General features: G+C 44.0%; 1 protein-coding gene and 3 non-coding genes across 5 annotated transcripts in view; all 4 read left to right on the top strand.

Moving 5' to 3' along the window:
* RPS12 (ribosomal protein S12) overlaps positions 1 to 7,315 on the top strand; it is a 248,085-nt gene extending 240,770 nt beyond the window's left edge. Inside the window, exons 1-6 of one of the 2 annotated variants that reach the window (XM_075597348.1) lie at positions 3,353 to 3,436; positions 3,591 to 3,639; positions 4,936 to 5,052; positions 5,817 to 5,919; positions 6,439 to 6,540; positions 7,226 to 7,315. In XM_075597348.1, the coding sequence (XP_075453463.1) occupies positions 3,626 to 3,639; positions 4,936 to 5,052; positions 5,817 to 5,919; positions 6,439 to 6,540; positions 7,226 to 7,288 (399 nt within the window). In that variant the 5' untranslated portion in view covers positions 3,353 to 3,436; positions 3,591 to 3,625 and the 3' untranslated portion in view covers positions 7,289 to 7,315. Of the gene's footprint in view, positions 1 to 3,352; positions 3,437 to 3,589; positions 3,640 to 4,935; positions 5,053 to 5,816; positions 5,920 to 6,438; positions 6,541 to 7,225 lie in introns of those variants that run through there. The other variant, XM_075597349.1, reaches the window with a different exon arrangement.
* LOC142494096 (small nucleolar RNA SNORD101) lies at positions 4,790 to 4,860 on the top strand. Its single transcript, XR_012801331.1, has one exon. It is a non-coding gene; the product is annotated as a small nucleolar RNA SNORD101 (small nucleolar RNA).
* Positions 5,299 to 5,370, top strand: LOC142494095 (small nucleolar RNA SNORD101). Its single transcript, XR_012801330.1, has one exon. It is a non-coding gene; the product is annotated as a small nucleolar RNA SNORD101 (small nucleolar RNA).
* On the top strand, positions 6,569 to 6,702 carry LOC142494109 (small nucleolar RNA SNORA33). The gene has a single exon (XR_012801344.1). It is a non-coding gene; the product is annotated as a small nucleolar RNA SNORA33 (small nucleolar RNA).
* Positions 7,316 to 23,313: the final 15,998 nt, after the last annotated feature.

Raw genomic sequence — 23,313 nt, forward strand, 5'->3', positions numbered from 1 at the left:
GCGCGGTCACGTGACTTCAGAACGCCAGAGCCAATGTAAGGAGGGGGGGGGGGGAGCAGTCATGGGGGGGCGCTGGGGGAAAAGAATGCGCTTCCCTGCTTTAAAGGGTGGAAATGTGTGCTGTAGACTCTACAGCTGTTGTTATTTAAAAAATTATTCTCTAATGCTCACACTGTGCCTTAAATCAATAATACACACTGATTAACTTTTTTTTTAATCTTACTTGGTTTAAAGAGATCTTCTCTCGCCCTGTCCAATGGCGTTTTTTTATAATTTATTTTTTAAATCTGATGATTCAATATTAAGTGTTCAGGAGGTTAAAATTACACTTTTCCTATAGCAGTGGTGCTCAGACGGAGCCCTCAAGGGCCACATGTTAAGGATATCTCTGCTTCAGCATATGAGGCTCAATCAGAATGTCTGAGCCACCTGTGCTGAAGCAGTGATATCCTTAAAACCTGAACTGTTGGTGGCCCTTGAGGACTGAGCTTAGCACCACTGCACTATACAACCATGGTTGAGAGAGAATGAAAGATTTTTTTTTTTTTTAAGGTGAAGAACCTACTCATGAGGCAAAGTACTAACCTCATATGCGGTACACTTCTGAGGGGTGTTGCTGCTTTAACAAATCCTGCATCTGATTAATTTGCATACTTAAGTGATTCTGGGTGAGGCATTCAGGGGTATATTCAGAACAATGAATATATGCTTGGTAGCATTTCATATGTCTCAATAGAGTTTCAAATGGAAAGGCGCAAAAGAGATGTTGCTATGCCTGTTACCACACAAAATAACGTTATCGCCTTAACTATTATTGTTTTCCAAAGCACTACTGTTAAACAACGCACAAACGATAGTGCAACTGATTGTGTTAACGAATGCAATAACGTATGCAACGTTGTAAGAGTTTCTTGCTCTGCCAGAAACCATCACTTTTTAAATGGGTCAATTATTTAACTTGCAAGGATAACTTGATACTCTATATTTTATGTACTTTTTTTATAAGGCAATTCTGAGGACTACTTGTAGTTTTAATGGTGACCTCTTGTTCCACTTCTCACTGCCCAGAAACCAAACTCATATGCCATGTCTCTGCCCAGATTTATTTAACTAGCACTTGAAATGGATTTCCATCACCTTACCTTTCTTCAGCCTGATCACACGACTCCTTGTGGACAGATCACTGTTTTTGCTGTTTGAAGGCTTTTCTGCAGCGATTCTTAAACATGTTTGGCATTGTGATTTACTAAAAACGTCTGTAACTCAGCCTTGATTGTCTCAATCGTTGATTAATTATTTCCTGAGATATGAGCACCTAACTGGTCCCTAACAAAAAGCAACGTGTGTGTGTGTGTGTGTGTGTGTGTGTGTGTGTGTGTGTGTGTGTGTGTGTGTGTGTATAAAATATAACTTGAGCACATTCACATGTCTGAGACAGGTCTGCAACCCTGCCTTTCACCATTATCACCTAGCATACAGGGCTTCCACTGCTGCAAGGGATTCTGGGAAATTATATGCAAATGAGCATACAGTGCCACCTTTTGTCTCAAGTCCATTATTACATGAAGCCCTTAAGCCAATGCTTGCTGTTTTAAACACAGCTTTTAAAACATAAACTGGGATGAGATGCAAAGCTAGTGAACCCACTCGCACTGTTTAGACCTATTGGGTTTATGCAGTGTGGTACAATGGAGTTACAGAGATGTGCTAATTACATAAACAGTTACATACAAATATGAACAAACATGATTAATTTATTTTTTTCAGTAATGCCTCAATCTGAAAAGCTATTGAACGTATTTTCATTTACAAATTAACAATTAATTATGTTGGAAAATGTTTTACATAGTTGTGTGGCTGTAAATATAAAACATGTGTAGAACTGCATATTTAAGTATAGAGCTGTGACATTTCTGCAGCAAACCTTGCTAAAATGACCCTTGATTTTGCAGTCAAAAGAGTACCCATCGATTTACATACCTCTCAAGACCTTCTCTATACAACACATGGAGAGATGTATGGAAAATAAGCATATGTATGTAATTTAACTAATTTCCCAGGTATCTCTGGTGTGAATCAGGACTCATCTCAGCTGCTCTTCCTGGATTCAGCTACTACAATGCTGAGACCTGTTAGTTACCCAACTGCACTAAGAGACTTGGCTGAGTAGAGGGCAGCACTTCATTGTAAAAACAACAAAAAAAATCACTGGGTTTGCTTAAAAATAACTGATCTTCTGTAAAGTCTCTAGGGTTCAACAGGTAAGTGCAGGTCTGGAGAGCTGATGTAGCACAAGACTCTGCCAAATGGGTGCTTTTGCCTTCAACGCCTTCCCACCCCTCACTACAGGTGGTGCCTGTGTATATGCATTAATGGAAATAGACAAATGTAAATATAAATTCGGCCAATGCTTATTAGTGAAACAGAAAGATAAACAAGAAAAAAAATAGCTACAAATAATAGAGATGGTGGATGAAACAATGTATTTTTTTTTTTTAAACCTTAACCAAGTTGTGTGGGGGTTGTAAGCTATATGAACAGTTAATGAAAAGATGATTATATTTGTTAATTCATGGTTAATGTTTTTTACTTTGGCAATTTAAAACGATATATTTCACAGCAATGTTAGTCGGTGGATGAGTTCATGCAAACTGGGTTTCTACAAATTCCACTTTAATAAAACAGTAGTAGTCCTTTCTTATAGCACCATATGTCTTACTTTACTTCATAGATCAATCAGTTGCAAATTCTGGAGAGTATACAGGTTTTAATCAGAAGCGAAAAACAACTTAATATGCACAGTATGCTTGAAAATCCGAATGACTACTGGATTTGGATAAGGTTATTATGAGACAGACACTCTAGATCTTCTCCATCATTCTGATCACTGGGACTAGGGGATATTTATCAGGGATAAAGTCAAAATAATTGAATAAGTGAATTGGATGCAGCCCACACGTCAGGTGTTACAATCTTTAATAGCACGCTGTGGCAGACTGCTCAGAGGCAGAGGTTATTATTATCTCCATGTGCATGAAATGGAGGGAGCACCCCTGGTGTATCAGTGTCTCCACATGGTGTTGTGCTTTGTGTTGATAAAGTTTTTTTTTTTTTTTTAAAGGGGAGGAGAGGTCATGCAGACGAGCTTAATACGGGCAACGAAAGTGACCATCGTAAAGTATATTTCCTGTATGCAGAAACAGCCGGCAACCTCGTATCAACATTAATCTCTTGATAGATGCGCACTGTGTTGGCATTAAGGAATACCTGTCACCTCATCAAAAATGGCGGAAATGAGCGTATGACGCGCCTACGCCTGCGCATAAAATGCTGCCCTCCTCCAGCACGTAAAAGAAGGCGGCGCTCGCGGTGAGTATAAGCGTGTTGACGTCAGCGCGCCGCTCTCTCTTTCCCCCGTTGCCGTAGAAGAGTTAGGGTGAGTGATGGAGGCGCAGAGCGATTGTTCTGGGGATATGAGGGGGGAAGTGACTCAATCCGCCGGGCATCTCTGCCATCGCGTCCTCCCGGAGACTGGGGCCAGCGGCGGAGGCACGGGCGTAGGTAACTCTGTCCGTTTATGTCTATTTCAGCGAACTGACGCCCAACATCCACCCGTGATCCCACGATGGCCGAGGAAGGGTGAGTGCTGCGGTCTCCATGGGCCTTCCATGTCTCTGCGGGGAAGATGTTGCGTGACTGGTGCAGATAGGGCCTCTTAGCATGTCTTGTGTAGCGATGGATTGCTGTATAGTTGATGGGTTGTGGTGGCAAAGCAGGTGTTTTTGGAGGCACCATGCCCATTAGGTGACTGGGGTCCTGTGTTTGCCTGGGTTCCCTGGCTGTTATCAATCTGCCAATGTTAGCAGGGTTAGGCCTAGTGCCCTTGTACTGTGTACCTCTTTGATCATGGTGGGAAGTGTCAGTGACACACATGGTTTTCTCCTGTCTCACATGATTGCAGTGGCACTGGCCGTCTTTTGCTACTTTTAACACCGTACACACTTTTGGGTAGATGTTGGCTATAAAATGTTGCTGAGTGTTGAATGCATTTGGGCAACAGCGTCTTGTCAAGTTAACAAACTTGCCTTTCCTGTAATAGACTATATTTAGACACCCCATATGTGGGTGTTGCATCCTTTAATGGGGCATTACAATAACGTGTATAACAAAGATGTCACCTCAGGTTTAAGTGATATGGCAATACAGCTCTGATAGACATGCTGCAGGCATCTGTGGAGCTTTTCTTGGAGTGCTGTATAGAAATCCCTTACAGAAGAAAAAAGGCAGTATATACAAATAGTGGTGACAAACCAGATCTAACCGATTTAACCTTACGTTTTAAAACTAAAAACAAAAGCAAAACCCTTAAGATTTGTAGAACTCAATTCTCCAAATTTAGAAACGGAACACCTGAAGTGCTTGACATCTCTCAGACTTTTAGTTTCCAAATTGTCTTCTCTACCCCCCCCCCCACCCCTTTTTACTAATTTCTTATGCTTTGCTATTATTATTTTGCTGCTTGTTTTGAGTTTTTGGTAGAGATACAAACAAATCGAGCTTTGTCAAAACACAACCAAACTAGCTTGACCGGGGGAGAACTCAAAAGCGTTTCCTAAAATATAATTTTAGTTCAATTTAAAAAAGGTATTACCTAATACTGAAGTACTCATTTATTTTGCTTTATAGCAATTGATCTTGTATGGCTGCTTCTCTCTAATGAAACCAAAATAACATTGAATGCCTCTTTTGATGCTCCTTTCTGATGCGAATGGGATATTGAAGCTACAGAACTTGAGTGATGATTTTACAAGTCGGATACCCCTTCACTCGTTTTTGAGTGATAACTTGAATCTGACAAGCCAGTAGCAATGAAAGATTTGTCAGGCGTGTGACATTGGAGAATGCTTTGTTTTAAACACAAGTCTTTTATTGTAGCATTGCTGCTGGAGGTGTAATGGATGTTAACACCGCTCTGCAAGAAGTGCTCAAGACCGCACTTATCCATGATGGCCTAGCCCGTGGAATTCGTGAAGCCGCCAAAGCCCTTGACAAGTAAGTAATGTACTAAAATAGCGGTTAACTGAAAATAAAGTTTGTGTAGTTTTGTGCTTTTAGATGTGGGCATCTGGAAGTAGCCCTGGCTGAAGGCTGCTTAAGTGTAATATTCCTAAATGTAAACTCTTGTTTTGGAATAAGACAAGTGACAGAAGCCAAATTAGACTAAGTTTCATCCTTGTCACGTGACCATGTAAACAATATTAGAAGTGCTACTACATTATTTTTCTGGCAAGCTACAGTGTTTGAGTGATGATTTATCAATTGTCGGATACCCCTTCACTCGATCTGAGTGATAAAATAAAGCTGACAAACCTGTAGCACAGACTCATGATTTTTAATTTCTTTGTGGTGATCTCCTAATTTGTCAATGCAGGCTAATGCCCAAAACATCCAGGCACAAGGTTTAGATCCTGAAGTTTTACACTGTTGCAGTAGGCGACCCTGTATATTTTCTGCTCATTGGTATTGCCTGATGGTGTGGTATAGAAACTTTCTTCGCTTACCCCACCTTAGGCCTTAGAAGCATGGACGAGCCCCTACTAAAGCCGTTCTAATTGCGGCTGTAGGGGCTCAGTGCTGAGCGGGAGCGCGCCTCCGCCAGCAAGCAGTAAGCTAGGCCGAGGCCTTAGGTAAGCAAAGATGGCAAACATTAGGCAACTGCACACAAAGATCAGTTTTGTTAAACACTGCAAATATAAGTTAATATACATGAAATGGGTTTTACTGTACCTATAGTAAATTGTCAATTCCATTTTTAGACGCCAAGCCCATCTGTGTGTCCTAGCTTCCAACTGCGATGAACCAATGTACGTCAAGTTGGTGGAAGCACTTTGTGCTGAGCACCAGATCAATCTCATCAAGGTGAGTGCACCTGCTTCATGCTTGAATTTGTGGGAACCATACCGAACATATTCAAATAGCCGGGTAAAACTTTCAACGTAGCCAAAGCTCGTGTTTATTTCCAAAAAGAACACTGAAGAAATGGGAATTTGTTATCCATGAAAATATAATTCATAATATGAAGTCTTCCATTAAAGGTTTGGCAAAAAGGATTAAGCTTTACAAAATTTGGTGAACATGGATTTTGAAAAGAATTGAGAGAAAAAATATGCATATAAATATTTTAATACCAGTGACTGGAATTTTAGGTGGGACTGCTCATCTTAAAGGATTTATTTGAAATTATTCATATGGTGGGATTGTCTGCACAGGTGGCTCTGTACAGTACATTATGAAAATGTGGCTCCTTTTCCTGATTGGGAGGGGGGGGAAACGAATGTTACCCACAATATTCTGGCTTTGCAGCTGCCACTTTTTGTGTACATACGTCCATGAGTTGTCTGTACTTATTCCATGCTTACAAAATAATGTATCTTCTAGGTTGATGACAATAAGAAACTTGGCGAGTGGGTCGGTCTCTGCAAGATTGACAGGGAAGGCAAACCTCGCAAAGTAGTTGGTTGCAGTAGTGTAGTTGTCAAGGTAAGAACTTTCTTGTAAGCTGTCCCATGTGCCACTATTGAGCAGCTGATAAGCCAAACATGCTTTGCAGACATCGCTCAAATACAGTGGCAATAGTAAAGCCATCGTACGAGCCTTGAGGCCTTCATGTGGCATTTAAGGTCCCTGAAAATGGCTACATAGCTATTTATTCCTTTTGAAGTAAAAATATTCAACCATTGTGTGGAATTGGTGGCGGGATGTAAAACCGGAATTACAATAGGAAACAGTGCCGTCATCCCTCACGGCTTCCTATTTGCTATTATATATTTATTTGTTTATTTTAAAATCTATTATATACACAAACAACTTTGCAAAGCGTTGTTAGAGCGTTGGATAAGCCGTTTTGGCGTTGTAAAAATGAACATAGGTATGCATTGCATAGGAATTGGATAAGCCATTTGTTTGTAAAACTAAGCAATGTAAAACGAGGACTGCCTGCATATATCTATATCTCATTTTGTGGACGAATCTGTCAATAGTTTCTGAAGAGTGCATGTATTCTCTGTTTGCATGAAGTAGCAATATTTTTTTTTATTTTTTTTAAATCCAATGTAGAATTGATCACTCATTGCTTTGGTTTTCTTTCCATAGTTAATGCCTCATCCCCCTATTTTGTGACATTAGTATGTCAGGTGCATTTTCAATTGGGTATTTTTGTTTTTAGGACTATGGTAAGGAGTCGCAGGCCAAAGATGTCATCGAAGAATACTTCAAGTGCAAGAAATGAACAGCTAAATAAAAGTATTGAGCCTGGCTTTGGTGTCTGTATTTTATTTGTACTTTGAGTTTTATTGCAAATTTTGTGACTGTGCATTTTAGACTGCTGATATTAACATGTCTTAAAATGTAGAGGCTTGTTTAGAAGCACTGTCCCACCATTAGTGAAAGTTAATTTGCGCTATAAGATTTCCCTCCCCTGGTAGCGATAGATGTGACAATGAATATTTGAAGACAGTGTCTTTTTTGTTTCCCTTAAAGCTGCAGTTCAGTCAATATCCTGCATGTATGTTTTTTTTAATAAATCAGTTCTGTAGTAAGAAAAAATACTTTTAATTAGCATTTTCTGTTTTAAAAAAAACAACTGTGGAAGACCAATTTTCTTGTATTCTATTTTAACAGCCATTTACTAAGGCACTGCCCCTTCATGTCCTGGCACACCCCTTTGTCAGCCCTGCCCTCCCTCTAGCACATGTCAGTGCAGGGGTGCTCATGAATATTCATGAGCTTCCACTGAAACACAAGCAGAAGAAAAACAGATCCCTTCACTAATTATGTCACCAAATTTCGCCGATCAATACATGGAGAATGAATTGACTGGCAGCTATACAGTTCTTTAGGTAATTAGAGATTGCACACATGAAACTATTAAAGTAAAAAAATAAATTAAAAAAAAAAAAAACTGAACTGCAGCTTTAATGTTAGATGAATTCCTTCTTTGATGGCCTACACCAGGGGTGGCAGTTAAAATGCCGGAGGATCGCGCAAGGCCTCCATGAGGCTTTGCCTATAGCGACGGCGAAAGTTATGTTTCGCTGGTTGGCCGCTTCGCGGGATTTTCGTAATTTGATTTCTTCAAGGGCCGTCACGTGACGCGGCGGACCCTGAAAAATCAAATTTTGGCGATGTTGCTTGTCGCCGGCAAAATTAGCGCGCGGTGGCGGCAGCAGCAATGCTTTTGTTTTTGCCCGTATTCGCATCGCCAGCACTATAAGCACAGCCTTACACTTCCCTTAGAGCAGGGATGGGGAACCTTTTTTCTGCCAAGGGCCATTTGGATATTTATAACATCATTCAAGGGCCATACAAAATTATCAACTTAAAAATTAGCCTACCAATATTTGGTCAAACATTTAATGAACTCACCCCTAATGTGATGGCTGGCACTGCTTCTCTTTGGGTGACTGACTGACTCTTGGTGTGTGTGTGTGTGGGGCGCACACACGGAGAAATGTGCTTTGCTGTGTGTATTATATAGTATATGCAAGTGATCCAATGCTAGGTAAAAACCATCTCTAAATCCTCATTGAAGCCTTTGCTGTGTGTATTATATAGTATATGCAAGTGATCCAATGCTAGGTAAAAACCATATTTGAATGCTGTTTTCTGTCTACCTCTAATCAAATTAAGTGTTGCCACCTAGGCAGGGAAACACCCTGTGTAGAAAACCATTTTTGTTTGAATGTGCCTCAGATGTGCTAATTAAGCAGACAGAAAAACATTGTCAGGTGACTTTTTAGGCCTATATAAACCCAGTCAGAACAGCTAGTCTGTCTGCAGCCCATATCCAAGTGGCCCATTATAAGTGGCATGACTACTGAACAACTGAAGTTTAAAAGGAAGTACAAAAGGAGTGAGGAAGAAGTAGACACCCCATCTGGCCCTGATTCCTGCATTTGAACTACGCTGGAAAGGAGGATATCATCAATACCAGACTGCATCATTACTGCTGTGTTGCTGCCTTTACCATTTATATTTGCTGTGACTTCACTTCTCAAATTATGCACTTCTTTTTACCAGCCTCAGTATGTCTCTAACTCCATTCATATATCTCCATCTCTCCTTCCTTCACCACTTCTCAGTTCACATGAACTCCTTTCTTACCTGCGTCCTCTGACACCACACAGCTATATCCCCTGCACTAAAAAACACCCTTACAAATCATCCTCACACATCCTCTTTCTATCCATGCTTCTCCTTGCTTCTGGGGATATCTCTCCCAATCCTGGTCCCTGTCTTATTCCTACATGCGCTCGTCCTCGCCTGCCAACTGCAACCTCTACTGGTGTCAACCCCTCCAACCTCATACCCATCCCCTGCCACCCTCCCTCCTCTCCCTTTCTCCTGTGCCCTTTGGAATGCTCGCTCCCTCTCTAACAAGTTCCTCTCTGTGCTGACTTCTTTCTCTCTCACTCCCTGCTTCTCTTTGCTATAACTGAGACCTGGCTCACTCAGTCTGACTCTGCTCTGGAAGCTGCCCTCTCCTATGGTGGCCTTTCCTTCTCCCACACTCCGCGCCCTGATGGCAGGGGTGGAGGTGTGGGGCTCCTGCTCTCCTCTCTCTGCCGTTACCGAACTCTTCCTATTCCTCCCTCTCTTGCTTTTCCCTCCTTTGAGGCTCACACTGTCCAGATTTTCTCTCCTCTCCCTGTTCATGTGGCGGTCATCTATCGCCCACCTACCTCTACTCATCCCCCTTCTGCCTTTCTCACTTTGAATCTCCTTGGGGACTTCAATTGCCACATTGATGACCCCTCTCTCCCTTGGGCTTCCTGCTTTCTTTCTCTAACCTCTTCTTTTGGCCTTCAACAGTGGACTGCAGCCAGCACCCACAAGGATGGCCACTACTTAGACCTGTTTTTCACTAAGAACTTCTCTCTCTCTGATTTCTCCATTTCCCCTTTTCCTCTCTCTGACCCTCATCTCATTCTCTCTATCTCGCTTCTCCCCTTCTCCACCTCCATCTACACCCCGGTTCTGCAGAAACCTGTGCTCTATTCACTTACCTGACTTTGAGTCCACTTTACGCTCCTCCCTCTCCTCAGCTCTGCTACAGACCCCGACAACCTGGTCAGGAACTACAACTCTGTCTTGTCCTCCTCTCTTGATCTACATGCCCCACTTTCTCTCTGCCGCACTCGCCCTTCTAACCCTAGACCCTGGCTAAATTCCCACACACGCATGCTGCGTTCCTCCACTCGTTCCTCTGAACGCCTCTGTAGGAAGTCTCACACTCTCGCAGACTTCCTTCACTACAAATTTATGCTATCCTGTTTCAACTCTGCCCTCTCGCAAGCAAAATAAGCCTACTTTTCTGCACTAATCAACATGCACAAGTCTAACCCACGCCGACTGTTCTCTGTCTTTGATACTCTACTCAAACCACCCTCAGCTGCCTCTCCTTCCTCCATCTCCGCTCAGGACTTTGCTGACTATTTTAAGGAAAAGGTGGAATCCATACGTCAGAACATCCCCTCTGTTTCTTCTTCCCATCCTACACCTCTTCCAAACTCTCCTCCTGCCTTCCTTGACTCTTTTTCCACTGTCTCAGAGGATGTGTCGCTGTTGATCGCCACTTCTCCCTCTACCACTTGCCCTCTTGACCCCATTCCCTCCCATCTCCTAAAACCTCTTGCTCCTACTATAATCCCTACGCTCACACACATTTTTAACTCCTCCCTCTGCTCTGGAACCTTTCCATCCTCCTTCAAACATGCAGCAGTCATACCATTACTCAAAAACAGCAAGCTTGACCCTACCTGTCTTTCTAACTATCGACCTGTCTCCCTCCTGCCTTTTGCCTCTAAACTCCTTGAACGTCTTGTATTCTCTCGCTTGCTCCATTTTCTCAACAGCTATTCTCTCCTAGACCCTCTACAATCTGGCTTCCGCACTGCTCACTCCACGGAAACAGCCCTCACTAAAATAACTGACGACCTCCATGCTGCCAAAGACAGAGGTCATTACACTCTGCTCATATTACTCGACCTCTCTGCAGCATTTGACACCGTGGACCACCCTCTTCTCCTTCACATTCTCCATACTCTTGGTATTCGGAACAAAGCTCTATCCTGGATCTCATCCTACCTCTCCCATCGTACTTTCAGTGTCTCTTCTGCTAACACCTCCTCCTCCTCTATTGATCTCTCTGTGGGGGTACCCCAGGGCTCTGTCCTGGGACCTCTTCTTTTTTCTCTGTACACACTCTCTAGGTGACCTAATAACATCTTTTGGGTTTAAATATCACCTCTATGCTGATGACACACAAATATACTTTTCAACACCTGACCTTACACCTGCTATACAGACCAAAGTTTCTGAATGTCTCTGCTATATCATCCTGGATGGCCCTCCATCGCCTTAAACTCAACATGGCTAAAACAGAGCTCCTCATACTACCTCCCAAACCTGGCCCTACTACCTCCTTCCACATTACTGTTGGAACTACGATCATCCACCCAGTAGCCCAAGCACGCTGCCTAGGGGTCACACTCGACTCCTCTCTCACATTCGCCCCTCACATTCAAAACATTTCTAAAACTTGTCGCTTTTTCCTCCGCAATATAACAAAGATACGCCCTTTCCTCTGTTGCTCGACTGCTAAAACTCTGACTCAGGCCCTCATTCTCTCCCGTCTTGATTACTATAACCTCCTGCTGTCTGGCCTTCCTGCCTCTCACCTGTCTCCCCTACAATCTATCCTAAATGCTGCTGCCAGAATCACTCTACTCTTTCCTAGATCTGTCTCAGCATCTCCCCTCCTGAAATACCTCTCCTGGCTTCCAATCAAATCCCGCATCTCACACTCAATTCTTCTCCTCACTTTTAAAGCTTTACACTCTTCTGCCCCTCCTTACATCTCAGCCCTAATTTCTCGCTATGCACCATCCCGACTCTTGCGTTCTGCTCAAGGATGTCTTCTTTCTACCCCCTTTTTATCTAAAGCCCTCTCCCGCCTTAAACCTTTGTCACTGACTGCACCACACCTCTGGAATGCCCTTCCCCTCAGTACCCTCTAGCACCCTCTCTATCCACCTTTAAGACCCACCTTAAGACACACTTGCTTAAAGAAGCATATGAATAGCACTGAGATCATTCTGAACACATGATACATAAAGCTTGGCCCCCTGCAGACGCACTTACCAGAACTCCCTCCTCCTGTCTCTGTACGTTCTCCCTACCTACCAATTAGATTGTAAGCTCCTCGGGGCAGGGACTTCTCTTCCTTAATGTTATGTTTGTCTAAAGCACTTATTCCCATGATCTGTTATTTATATTATCTGTTATTTATTTGATTACCACATGTATTACTACTGTGAAGCGCTATGTACATTAATGGCGCTATATAAATAAAGACATACAATACAATACAAAGGGGGGGGGAATCAGACCCCGAGACCCCCCCCACTCTCTCTGACCCTGAGACCCCCCCCACTCTCTCTGACCCTGAGACCCCCCCACTCTCTGACCCCGAGACTCCCCCCCCACGCTCTCTGACCCCGAGACCCCCCCACGCTCTCTGAACCTGAAACCACCCCACGCTTTCTGGCCCACACTCAAGCAAAATCCTACTGAAGGCTCCAAAGACAAGTGTTGAACTTGAGTGGCACTCAGTTGAAGTGAGTGACACTTGACAGGACCGCAGACACGGCAGTCAAGTTCAATGCACTGAGTGAGTGCGACTTAGTCTTCTTGAAGTTGAAAATTGAATATAAATACTACCTGCACCGAAATCCATCACCAATGGCATGTTTGACACGGGTTAATCACAAAATAGACGTGTAAAGCAGTGGGGGTAATAAATAATCAACTCATACTTTTGAATAAATGTGTTTATATTTTGTAATGATTTTGGTTTAAACATCACCCCCCCTTCCCCGCATCTCATATCATCCCCCACTGATCAATCGATCTCTCTCCCACTCTCCTCTCCCCCCTTCTCTCTCCTCTACCTTTCTCCCTCTCCTTCCTTCTGTCTTCTCTCTCTCCTCTTCCTTTCTACCTCTCTCCCTCATTCTCTCCTCTACATCTCTCCCTCGTTCTCTCCTCTCCTCCTTTCTCCCTCTCTACCGCTCCTCTCTCCCTCTCTCCCTCTCTACCTCTGCTCTCTCCTGTCCCTCTGTCCTCTCTCCCCTCTCCCTCATTCTCCCCTCCTCTATATCTCTCCTATTCCCTCTCGTTCCCCCTTCTCTCCTCTCTCCCCCTCCTCTCTCTACCTCTCCCTCCTCTGTCCTCCTTCCCCTTTCTCGCTCCTCTCTTTCTTTCTCCCTCTACCTCTCCCCCTTCCCCATCCTCTCTCATCTCTCCCCCTCTCTGATACACACACAGTCTGACACACACACACAGTCTGATACACACACACAGTCTGATACACACACACACACAGTCTGATACACACGCAACTTGAAGCAGCAGCATCTCCCCCCACACCTCCGGTAGCTCACATGAAAAGTTCACAGAAGAAGCCGACACCACAGATGAAACCCCTCCCTCTCAGCTCACAGGCAGGAGGCAGCGAGCACTGCAGATGAGCTCCTAGGAGGGAGGAGGAGAGCGATGGGGGGAGAGCTCGGTTGGGAATCACTGCCCCATGCCTAGCCCCCCCACCCAGCACTGCTTACCCGCGCCGCCCTGGGTCGTGCATCACCTCCTGCTGCTGCTGCTCTGGATGGGGGGGCGGGATTGGGGCAAGGGAGGCATGGAGCAGACTCGCCACGTGCTCCATGCAGGAAGAGGCGTGTCTCGCTTTGCAAGCTCGTATTGAGCTTGCTGCGGGCCAAAAAAAAACAATCTTGGCAGCGTGCCAACACGCGGCAGCTAATCAGGAGCGGGGGAGGTTTTGTTTTTTTCCCTCCTTTCTTGCGGCGCATCGCGAGCGCGGTAAGCGGGCGATGGGATTTATTGAATGGCAGGGGGCCCGTGCGGCCGGGCCCCCTGACTCACGGGGGCCGGACCAAATGATAAGGCCCGAGGGCCGGACGTTCCCCACCCCTGCCTTAGAGCGACGTGTCTTCATGGTAACCCGCGGTCATGAGTCCATGGTAATGTGATGTCACATGACTCCGCGCGTCATTTGATGCCTGGGCCGAGGGGGGTGGCGGCGGCGAGGAGAGCAGGCAGTGGGGCGCACGGGGAAAAGTTTGCACACCCCTGGCCTACACACAAAGTTAAAGAGCAGTTCTATGATAAGAATTCCATAGTAGGCTTACTTGAATATTTTTCACTAAATCAAAGATAAGGAAATCTCTTTTAAAGGACATTAAGTCCATTGTGTCTTATCTGTGTTTAGTATTTCTTTTTAATAGAGGTGCATCTAGGTCAATATATTTATTTTCCCCATGTTTGCATCATGTCAAACTTGTGATTAGGATGTTTTATATTGAAAACTAGCTGAGAGACCCAGCACTGCCCGGGACCCAAAACCTCCCGGTCCTTCCTCTCGCCCCGCCCCCCCCCCCCGTTCCCCTCGTCTCTCTCCGCCTCCCCCCACCCATGCGCAGCTGTGGTCCTTCCCCCCCCCTCTGCGCAGGTCCGGTTCTCCCCCCCCCCCCTGCGCTGCTCCGGTCCTCCACCCCCCCCCCCATCGCAGCACACAGTGCCATACACACACCGTGAGACACACACAGTGCCACACACACAAACCCAGTGAGACACATACACACACAGTGTCACACCCATACACACACACAAATGTCCTCGGGCACCCACAACAACTGCAATGAGGACCCGCCCCTTCCCCCCATCGACGGACACCAGCCACCTCCGTCCAGTCTCCGCGCTCCCACCGGTCCAGAAGGAGCCTCTCTCCTGTCCGGGCGCTCTGACCGGTCGGTCCCGGGTGTGGGGGCGGAGCATGCAGCGCAGGCTGCCGAGCGCATGGCAACCCGGAGCGGGCACGAGCCGGAGTCGGGAGGAGGCTGAAGTGTCGGATGAGCGGGAGCAGCCGCAGGCTGGAGCCGCAGCGTGCGCGAACCGCCAGGCCGCTGGCCAACGGAGCACATGTGCAACGCGCATGTGATGGGGGCACCGGGGAAAGGGGTGGGGGGCAGGGTCCGGGGTGGACCGACACGGGGCAGTAGGGGGGGGTGACACCCGGGGGGCATGGGGGTGGGCTACCCAGGGGGGGGGCAGGTGGAGGTGATAACCGGAGGCAGGTGGCCTCAGCGGGAGACAGAGACACCGAGTGGTGTGACCGGGGGGAGGGGGGTTGGTGGTGGGGGAGAGGTGAGGCCGGCGCCGAGGAGCGGCGGGTGGTAGTGGTGTGACCGGGGGGAGGGGGGTTGGTGGTGAGGGAGAGGTGAGGCCAGCGCCGAGGAGCGGCGGGTGGCAGTGGTGTGACCGGGGGGAGGGGGGTTGGTGGTGGGGGAGAGGTGAGGCCGGCGTTGAGGAGCGGCGTGTGGTAGTGGTGTGGATGGTCCTGCTAAGTGAGATTCCTAATCCAAGTGAGGGCAAGAGCTGCAATGTGAGGGGTGGGGTGAGGAGGGCGGGGGGTGCGTCCGTGGCCAATGACACAGGGGGAACAAAGGGCCAATCACACAGGGGGAAGACATACACACACAAACCTTATTTCAGACATAGATATAGATTAGGGGGTTTAGTCAAAGTGCGATAGTGACGAGTAAGCACTACCTAACAAAGGAGCACAAGAGGCAATGGGATTTCCTGTGTGCCGGGGCAGAGTCGGCACTATTGCATTTTGAGCCATTGAGTGGGGTTTACAAGAGAATTGGCAGAATGGTTTCAATGGCGCCTGCTGCAAGATTTCATTCTATCATATGCAGTGGGTATATACTGTAATTACTATTGTGCTTCCTTTCATACTATGTAAATGCTTATCTTGTTTGCAAAAAGAACATGAAGAGCTTTCATGTGTCATTGGCATGTTGTATTACAAAAATGTTCTTTGTGCTTTGTCCATTTTATGTAAACAACGTTTTTATTTTATTTTCCCCTCCCTCCTATGCCACCTTGCCTGGTTTTGTGGAATGTGGATAAATATTGCTTGAATACTGATTATTGGGATAGTGACCTAATGTATACAACAAAGACAAAGAAGCTGCAATACTACATCAATATGACATAACTATAATAATAATAATAATAGCATGTTCTTGTATAGCGCTGCTAATTGTACGCAGCGCTTTACAGAGACATTTTGCAGGCACAGGTCCCTGCCCCGTGGAGCTTACAATCTATGTTTTTGGTGCCTGAGGCACAGGGAGATAAAGTGACTTGACCAAGGTCACAAGGAGCCGACACCAGGAATTGAACCAGGCTCCCCTGCAGCAATCTCAGTGTCAGTCAGTGTCTTTACTCACTGAGCCACTCCTTCCCAATATGTTTTTCTATATGTTAACTATATGTTTTCTATATGTTAACTATATGTTTTTCTTCACAAAGTAAGGGTCATTTAGTTGAATCAAAAACTGGAGAACAGGCTGCAGTATTGCACTCGTAATTAGTGTATTTGAATTAAAACTTCTCTTTAATGGGTACATCATTTTAAAAATATGGTGAAGTGGAAGGAAAGTGATTAACAACTTAATATATACAAAAAACGTTACACCTAGTTGGAAATTAGTCTGATATCTGGTTAATTACCTTGAATTATCTGACTCCCTTCCAACTAGTTTAAACTTTGAGGCAGAGGGTCAGGAGTGCACTCACGTCCAGGTGTATAAAAAGGGAGAAAGAACATACACAGTGCAAAAAAGGTCTGAATATACGTGATGGGAATAGATCTACGTATAATCACTCACATTCTCCGTGAGTAATCAAGGCTTTTTGGTTATCAGGAGTGACCGCCTCAGACTTAGATTTCAGCAATATTGTCAGTCAGCAAACAGTCGTGCAGAGAGACGAGGATCCATATGTGGAAAATGGAGGACACAGAAATAGTACAAAAATACTTTATAACATAAAAGTTTACACTCTCAAACATAAAAAGGATTCGGGCATTGGGGCCAGTCAATGGCAACAAGCAGCACCTCACCTTCACTGGTATTCCACCCGTGGCGGACGTCCACAGTGGAGTTTTGCAATAAAACCCTTGAGGAAACTTAGATTTTGAGTGAAACTTGTAGGGTGGACAACAAGGACTATAGAAGGACTCAGACTTTTGGTATACTCTGGTAACGCTTTGCAAAGGATTTTGTTTCCCTCTTCCTGGAAAACTCCACTGTATGGCCGTCACGGGTGGAATACAAGTGAAGGCGAAGTTCTGCTTGTTGCCATTGACTGACCCTGGATGGTCCCAATGCCCGAGTCCTTTTTATATTTGTGAGTGTAAACTTTTATTTTTATTTTATATGTTAGAAAGCTAACACTAGCTTTTGCACTATTTCTGTGTCCTCTATTTTCCACATATGGGATCCTCCTCCCCTTGTCTTTCTGCACGACTGTTTGCTGACATCTACATCTGAGGTGGTAACTCCTGATAATCAAAAAGCCTTGATTACTCACAGAGAATGTGAGTGATTATTATCTATTCCCATCACGTATATTCAGACATTTTCTTGCACTGTGTATGTTCTTTCTCCCTTTTTATACCCATGGACGTGAGTGCACTCCTGACCCTCTGCCTCTATACCCCTATCTGGACTTGGATCGAGTCCATCTAAGGAGAAGCACCCTTTCAGAGAACTGTATCAATCATCTTTTTATATTTACTTTCACCACCTATTTTTTAATGATGTACCTATTAAAGAGAAGTTTTAATTCATTAAAATACACTGATCACGAGTGCACTACTGCAGAGCCTGTTCTCCCCGATTTTTGATTACTAATTATCCTGCTTGCACCTTGATCCACTATCACTAAACTCTATTTTTGGATGAGCAGAAGTTCTTTGTACCAGTTATTGTCATTTTAGTAACTCCTTTTGACCAAAGCATTACGAGCCTGCAACCACGCTAAGGTAAACCCTTTTCGTGCTGGTCCTACACTAACCTTTAAACGTTCTGTTCACCTCCTAGAATTACCCTTACTTATGAGAAGAAAAATAGATGGTTGAATACCATCTAATTTGTCACATTGGATGGAGCATTAGGGCTTTCTTGTCTTTTGCAACCATAAAGAGTAACACAAATAGTAACAAAATATAAAAAAAATTGCAAAAATAAAAACCAAATATGGTATGTGGGGAGGTTGTTTGAGCAAACGGTATTTTTTAATATTGTGGCAATTTATATAGAATTTCCCCCCCCCGCCCCCCCGCCCAATTTTGCTGCATACAGTACACAAGATTTAGATAATCTGGGAAGCAGGGGAGGAGTTCTTTGCATGTGTCATGCGGACCAATAGGAAGCAGCAGCAGCTTCCTATTGACCTGCGTTATGCTGGCTTTTAAATACCTATAAGTACTTGTGCTATCTTTACCAGTAACTATTTTTGAAATTGGGATCCCTGGAGCTAAAATTAGCACAGTTTTGTGCCCAGGATATATGAAGGAGAGAGTGCTGCTTTAGTGTATGTTTGTGTGATAACGGACTTATTTGTTTGGTTTCATAACCATTCATTCTTTTTCCTGTCTATGTGGGTAACACCCAGCATCTACCTCCATACTTTGAATTGTCTAAAACATCTGAATTATCTGTACGTTTAGGGTCCAAGTTTCACAGCCATACATGAGCAAGGCCATTACTTCAAAAGGCGTCTGTATAAGGCCCGTAATATAGTGGGCGCGCATGGCACTTCTAGTTGGCTGTGGATAGCCAGCCGTCCTATACTAGGTCCGTGCATGTGAACGGTAGTGAGCGTGGAGCCGGACGACTGGGAAGACTGCGAAAAGTAAGTTTTCGCGTTGCTACCGCCGCTGTAATGTGTGCGTGCGCACAATGTTATTAAATAATTTATTCTTGCACAACGTGTTTTTAATTTTAAAAATATATAATAAATTAATAACTCACACAATCTGCATACACATAAATATATACACAAACCACTGCAAACCTGTCTCCCGGCAGCACGGACCGTACGCAGAAAAAGTATGCGTCACGTGTCCGCACCTACTATAGAACAAGCCTTAGGCCGCTTGAGAGATAAGTGATGGACAAAGTCTCTTGGCCAAAAGTTGTGGAGCAGACATCTGAAACGTGAGTCCCGTGGGAGAGGGAAATAGAAGCACCGGCCTGAAATGCTGGAAGTCCCTATTCCTGGACACTGAAGGATTTTTTTGTGTGATTCCACCGTCATTCAGATTTTTGGCCAACTCGCCTCATTTAGCAAGAACGGCTTTGCCGACACGTTTAGTCTGCAGATGTCACTTCCAAAGATGTGAAATTAGAACTGCTAATTATGCTCTAGTCAGCCTCAGGTCTCCTATTGGCCTCCAGGCCTAGTTTAAAAAAAAAAAAAAGTTTTGCATGCTGAGCACGCGCATTGTAAGTGAAACTTCTTTGTGTTTTGTCACACAAATTTGTATTTTGCAATGGTGATGTTTTTAATACAATGAGAGATTTGAGAGTTATTTATTTGCTTTATTTTTGTGTTGAAATTTCCATACTATCACTTGGAATACATGATATAATTGACTTATAACTAAAGTAAGATACATATATCTTGGATTTTAAAGTATCTAAATGCCGTCACACTCAAGTCTTTCATTCAATATAAATCATAAAAATCAAAACACAATTTCAATGACAAAACGCAAAGAAGTTTGGCTTAGAACGCGTGTGCTCAGCGCACAACTATTTTTTTATTTACAGATCTACAGCACCACCATTTTTTACATTTACACACCAACAGTTCCACTTTCATGTTTCAATAAAGGATTTGTAAAAAAAAAAATGTGCCCTACTGTTTTTAATAGATTTTTTTTATTTCATGCAATCCGTGACAGTACAGAATCCCTGCAATCCGTGACAGGACCACTGATTTTTGTAAGCCACTCTCAGTGGTGATCTCAGTTTGTCTTTCCTGGTAAAATATTTTATCAATAAATATATTAATGCCAGTTTACATAAAGATAACATTAGTTTCTTGATTTATATTTCATATATTTAATTACTAATGACTCATTTTACTGCCCCAAGACCCTGCAATGCATTCTAGTTCATATTGTCATTTTAAGCATTGCAAAATCTTTTCCTAGTGTGAAATGCACTGGAACTTCATATTCATAAAGAATATCTAGATGCATTTCCTGATGAATATAATTTGTGCATAGTGAACAACAGGCTCCATATAACGTGTGTGTGTGTTTGCTTGCGCAGAGACCTGTGGACCTTTGTGTGCATGCGGAGAGTCCCCTACATCCTGCGGAGGTGGACAATTAATAGCAACCGGGAAGGGCACTGACCAAGGGAGACATCTGTTCAAATGTATCCTTGTGTAGAGATGCAAATAATTGGTTACCAGTGTAGCCATGCTGTAAAATGGTCTGCAGTTATTCCTCCTGCTGGCAGTAAGGCCTGGTAAGTAACAGGGATGCCAGCAGTAATCATGGAGGTGTGCCCTATGTGTGGAAGGGAGGAGCTACATACTCTGAGTCCATTGTTAGTGACATCAGAGATGTGCCTGCCCCCTGGAGATATAAGGCACAGCACTGTTCAAAGTTAGTGTGGTTGGAGTAAGGAGCAGGTCTGCGTTGAGACCTGGGGAAAGAGGGCGCTAGTGCTGTAACTAGTGGCCCTATACTAAATCAATCAGCATCAAGTTATCAACGCCATACTGTGTCCAGGGACCTGGCACAGGGGTGATCTCCCTGAGGGGAGAGGGGATCCCACTCCATTGGGAGGGTGTACATCACTGCGAGGGGCAGCTAGCCCATACCGCAACTACAATAAAGATGCTCAAGTTCAACAAATCCTTGCTGTGTGGGTGTGAAGTTCTTACACAGGAGGAGGCACCACGGAGGAGTTCCTCATCAGTCACATCTCCTTGCGGACGCAGAAATCCTGATGAGGTGGAGGCGCTGCACTGGATATAGGTAGGACTCAAGCACACTACCTCAGCTGCCTGTCTGTGTTGGCAATCACCACACAACATCATGCGAGAGACTCAGGAGTCCTGTTGCCAACAGGTGCACCACCAGACACGACCATGTAATGGGGACTGGTTAGACCACAGGGGCCAATGTGAGATTGGGTGGGTCAGGCTAGGCCAGAAAATCCATTACACCAGCATTGGTAGTCTTAACACACTCACCCCAACACAATCACTAGTGTCTCATGGTAGCAATGCATTTGATCCTGTCGATGTAGATCATTTTGGTGTAACGGATGATGGTGGTGGTGTGGGTGCTAGATGTGCTCTCCTGCAAAGCATCAGTTTGCAAAGCAGATCTCCTGCCACTGCCAGCATGATATCATTCAACCTCATTGTCATTATGTTGTCAAAACTCTAAAATATTGCATACATATTAAAAGATTATTTGGACCATCTAGTGGGGGAGGGGCCCAACAACAAATTACAGCAGCACCCAAAGTACTGTGCTATGCCAGCAGTGTTGAACCTGTCCTATCTGTCAGAATTGACACCTGGCAAGTGGTAATGCAAGACGACCAGCCAACAATTCCATAGCATTGAGATTGGCAATGGCACAGTGCTTGACTTGTTCTGTTTTAAATGTGTGTCTGAATTTGAAACAAAATTACTGTTACATCTTTCAGTAAAGCACAGGTTGGAGGGCCTTTTTTTGGGGGGGGGGAATCATACAAAATATTATTAATGGGTTGTTATAAGCAGTGCTTGACAAATCAACCAAAAATTTACTCGACGAACCAAAAAATCTACTCGCCCCCTTGCCCTGCCCTGCTTTTTTTTTTTTTCAACTTCAAATTTTTATTGAATTTTTTCATATCAAATAAAACATTGCATATTTAGAACTTTCAAACGTGGAATAAAAAATATTCTTATCAAAATTGTAACATGTTATCTGTTTGTAAACAAGCAAAAAAAACAAGACACACACAAAAAAAAAAGACGAAAGTTCCCATAGGAGTAATAGTAAAATAACAGAAACAGATATCTCACACCTGTTATCCCCCTCCGCCTTGCCTTAAAAAAAAAAGAAATTGATAAAATTCCTAGTAAGAACTAATAACAAGATTTGTTTTTTTCATAACAGTTTCTTTATTTCGTTACTTAGAGAGAGAGAGAGTGTGTGTGTAATCTAGGGGGAAAAAAACCCACATGTGAATGACTACTTTCCTGAACACCTTAAAGCTGCAGTTCAAGCAATATTCTGCATGTGTGTTTTTTTAAATAAATCAGTTCTGTAGTAACTTTTATTTGAAGTGAACCTCACGCTTCAAAAACTCACAGCACTAAAAATCCTTGCTGGAGAAAAAAAAATTAAAGAGGGGGGGTGTGTGCCAAGCACGCACAAAGTTAAACGTCTTTGCATTGTGTCACTGAAATTGTATTTTGATTTTTAGGATTTTGATTGAATGAAAGACTTTTGAAAATAATGGCATTTAGATACTTGAGAAATCCAAAATATATGTATCTTACTTTAGTTATAAGTTGAGAAATGGGGGACCCCCTAGGGGGTAGGTATGTACCCTGCTCGAACACCAAGGCGGGTGTTGGTATCAGTCAAATGTAGTATGAAGAAACTCCAACACTTAGTTAGCTAAAGATTCCTGACAAGTCTTAGTACTGTGACCCCTAAGGGTCTCAATGAGGACCTCAAGCTGGGGTGCTTCTTGTAGCTAGCTCTGGGTCATATAAGTATATCACCCTGCTGTTGCATGTCCTGTGAGTGCATAGTGCCCGAGAGCTATTTTTGCCATCTGCATAGTCATTAAAGAAAAGGTTGAATATCTTGGCTTCTCTATAGCACTTGTCTCTGGGACAAAAGATGTTAATTTATTTGCTTGTATATATCTATTAGACACAGTATATTTGTTAAGGATTTCTTGATATGTATTGATGTATGTATGCCCCTTTTTGTGTTCACACTCCATAATCCCTTATGTATTAGAATGATTGTTTTCCATGGCTTTTATGGCTTTTATTTTTTCTGTTACGGTATGTTTTAATTATGTTTCATAATTAACAGCTTGGTAGTGGGCACTTGTGTAGGTACATTAGTTGGTCTGTTTACATATCTCCCTGTACATCTGGCTGTGCTGCATGCTGTGCATTAATAGACACCTTAGGCCTGTCACCATGGTGTCATGGACGCCTTTGGGAATATGCAGGGTTAATAGTTCTTAGCCTCATTAGATCCCCCCCCCCTCCAAGATGGTGGCTATACAGCCTGAGCACCGGATGTCATACTCCTATAGGTGTAGCAGTCAACAGGTA

This window comes from Ascaphus truei, chromosome 4, assembly GCF_040206685.1.
Source record: "Ascaphus truei isolate aAscTru1 chromosome 4, aAscTru1.hap1, whole genome shotgun sequence".
NCBI lineage: Eukaryota > Metazoa > Chordata > Amphibia > Anura > Ascaphidae > Ascaphus > Ascaphus truei.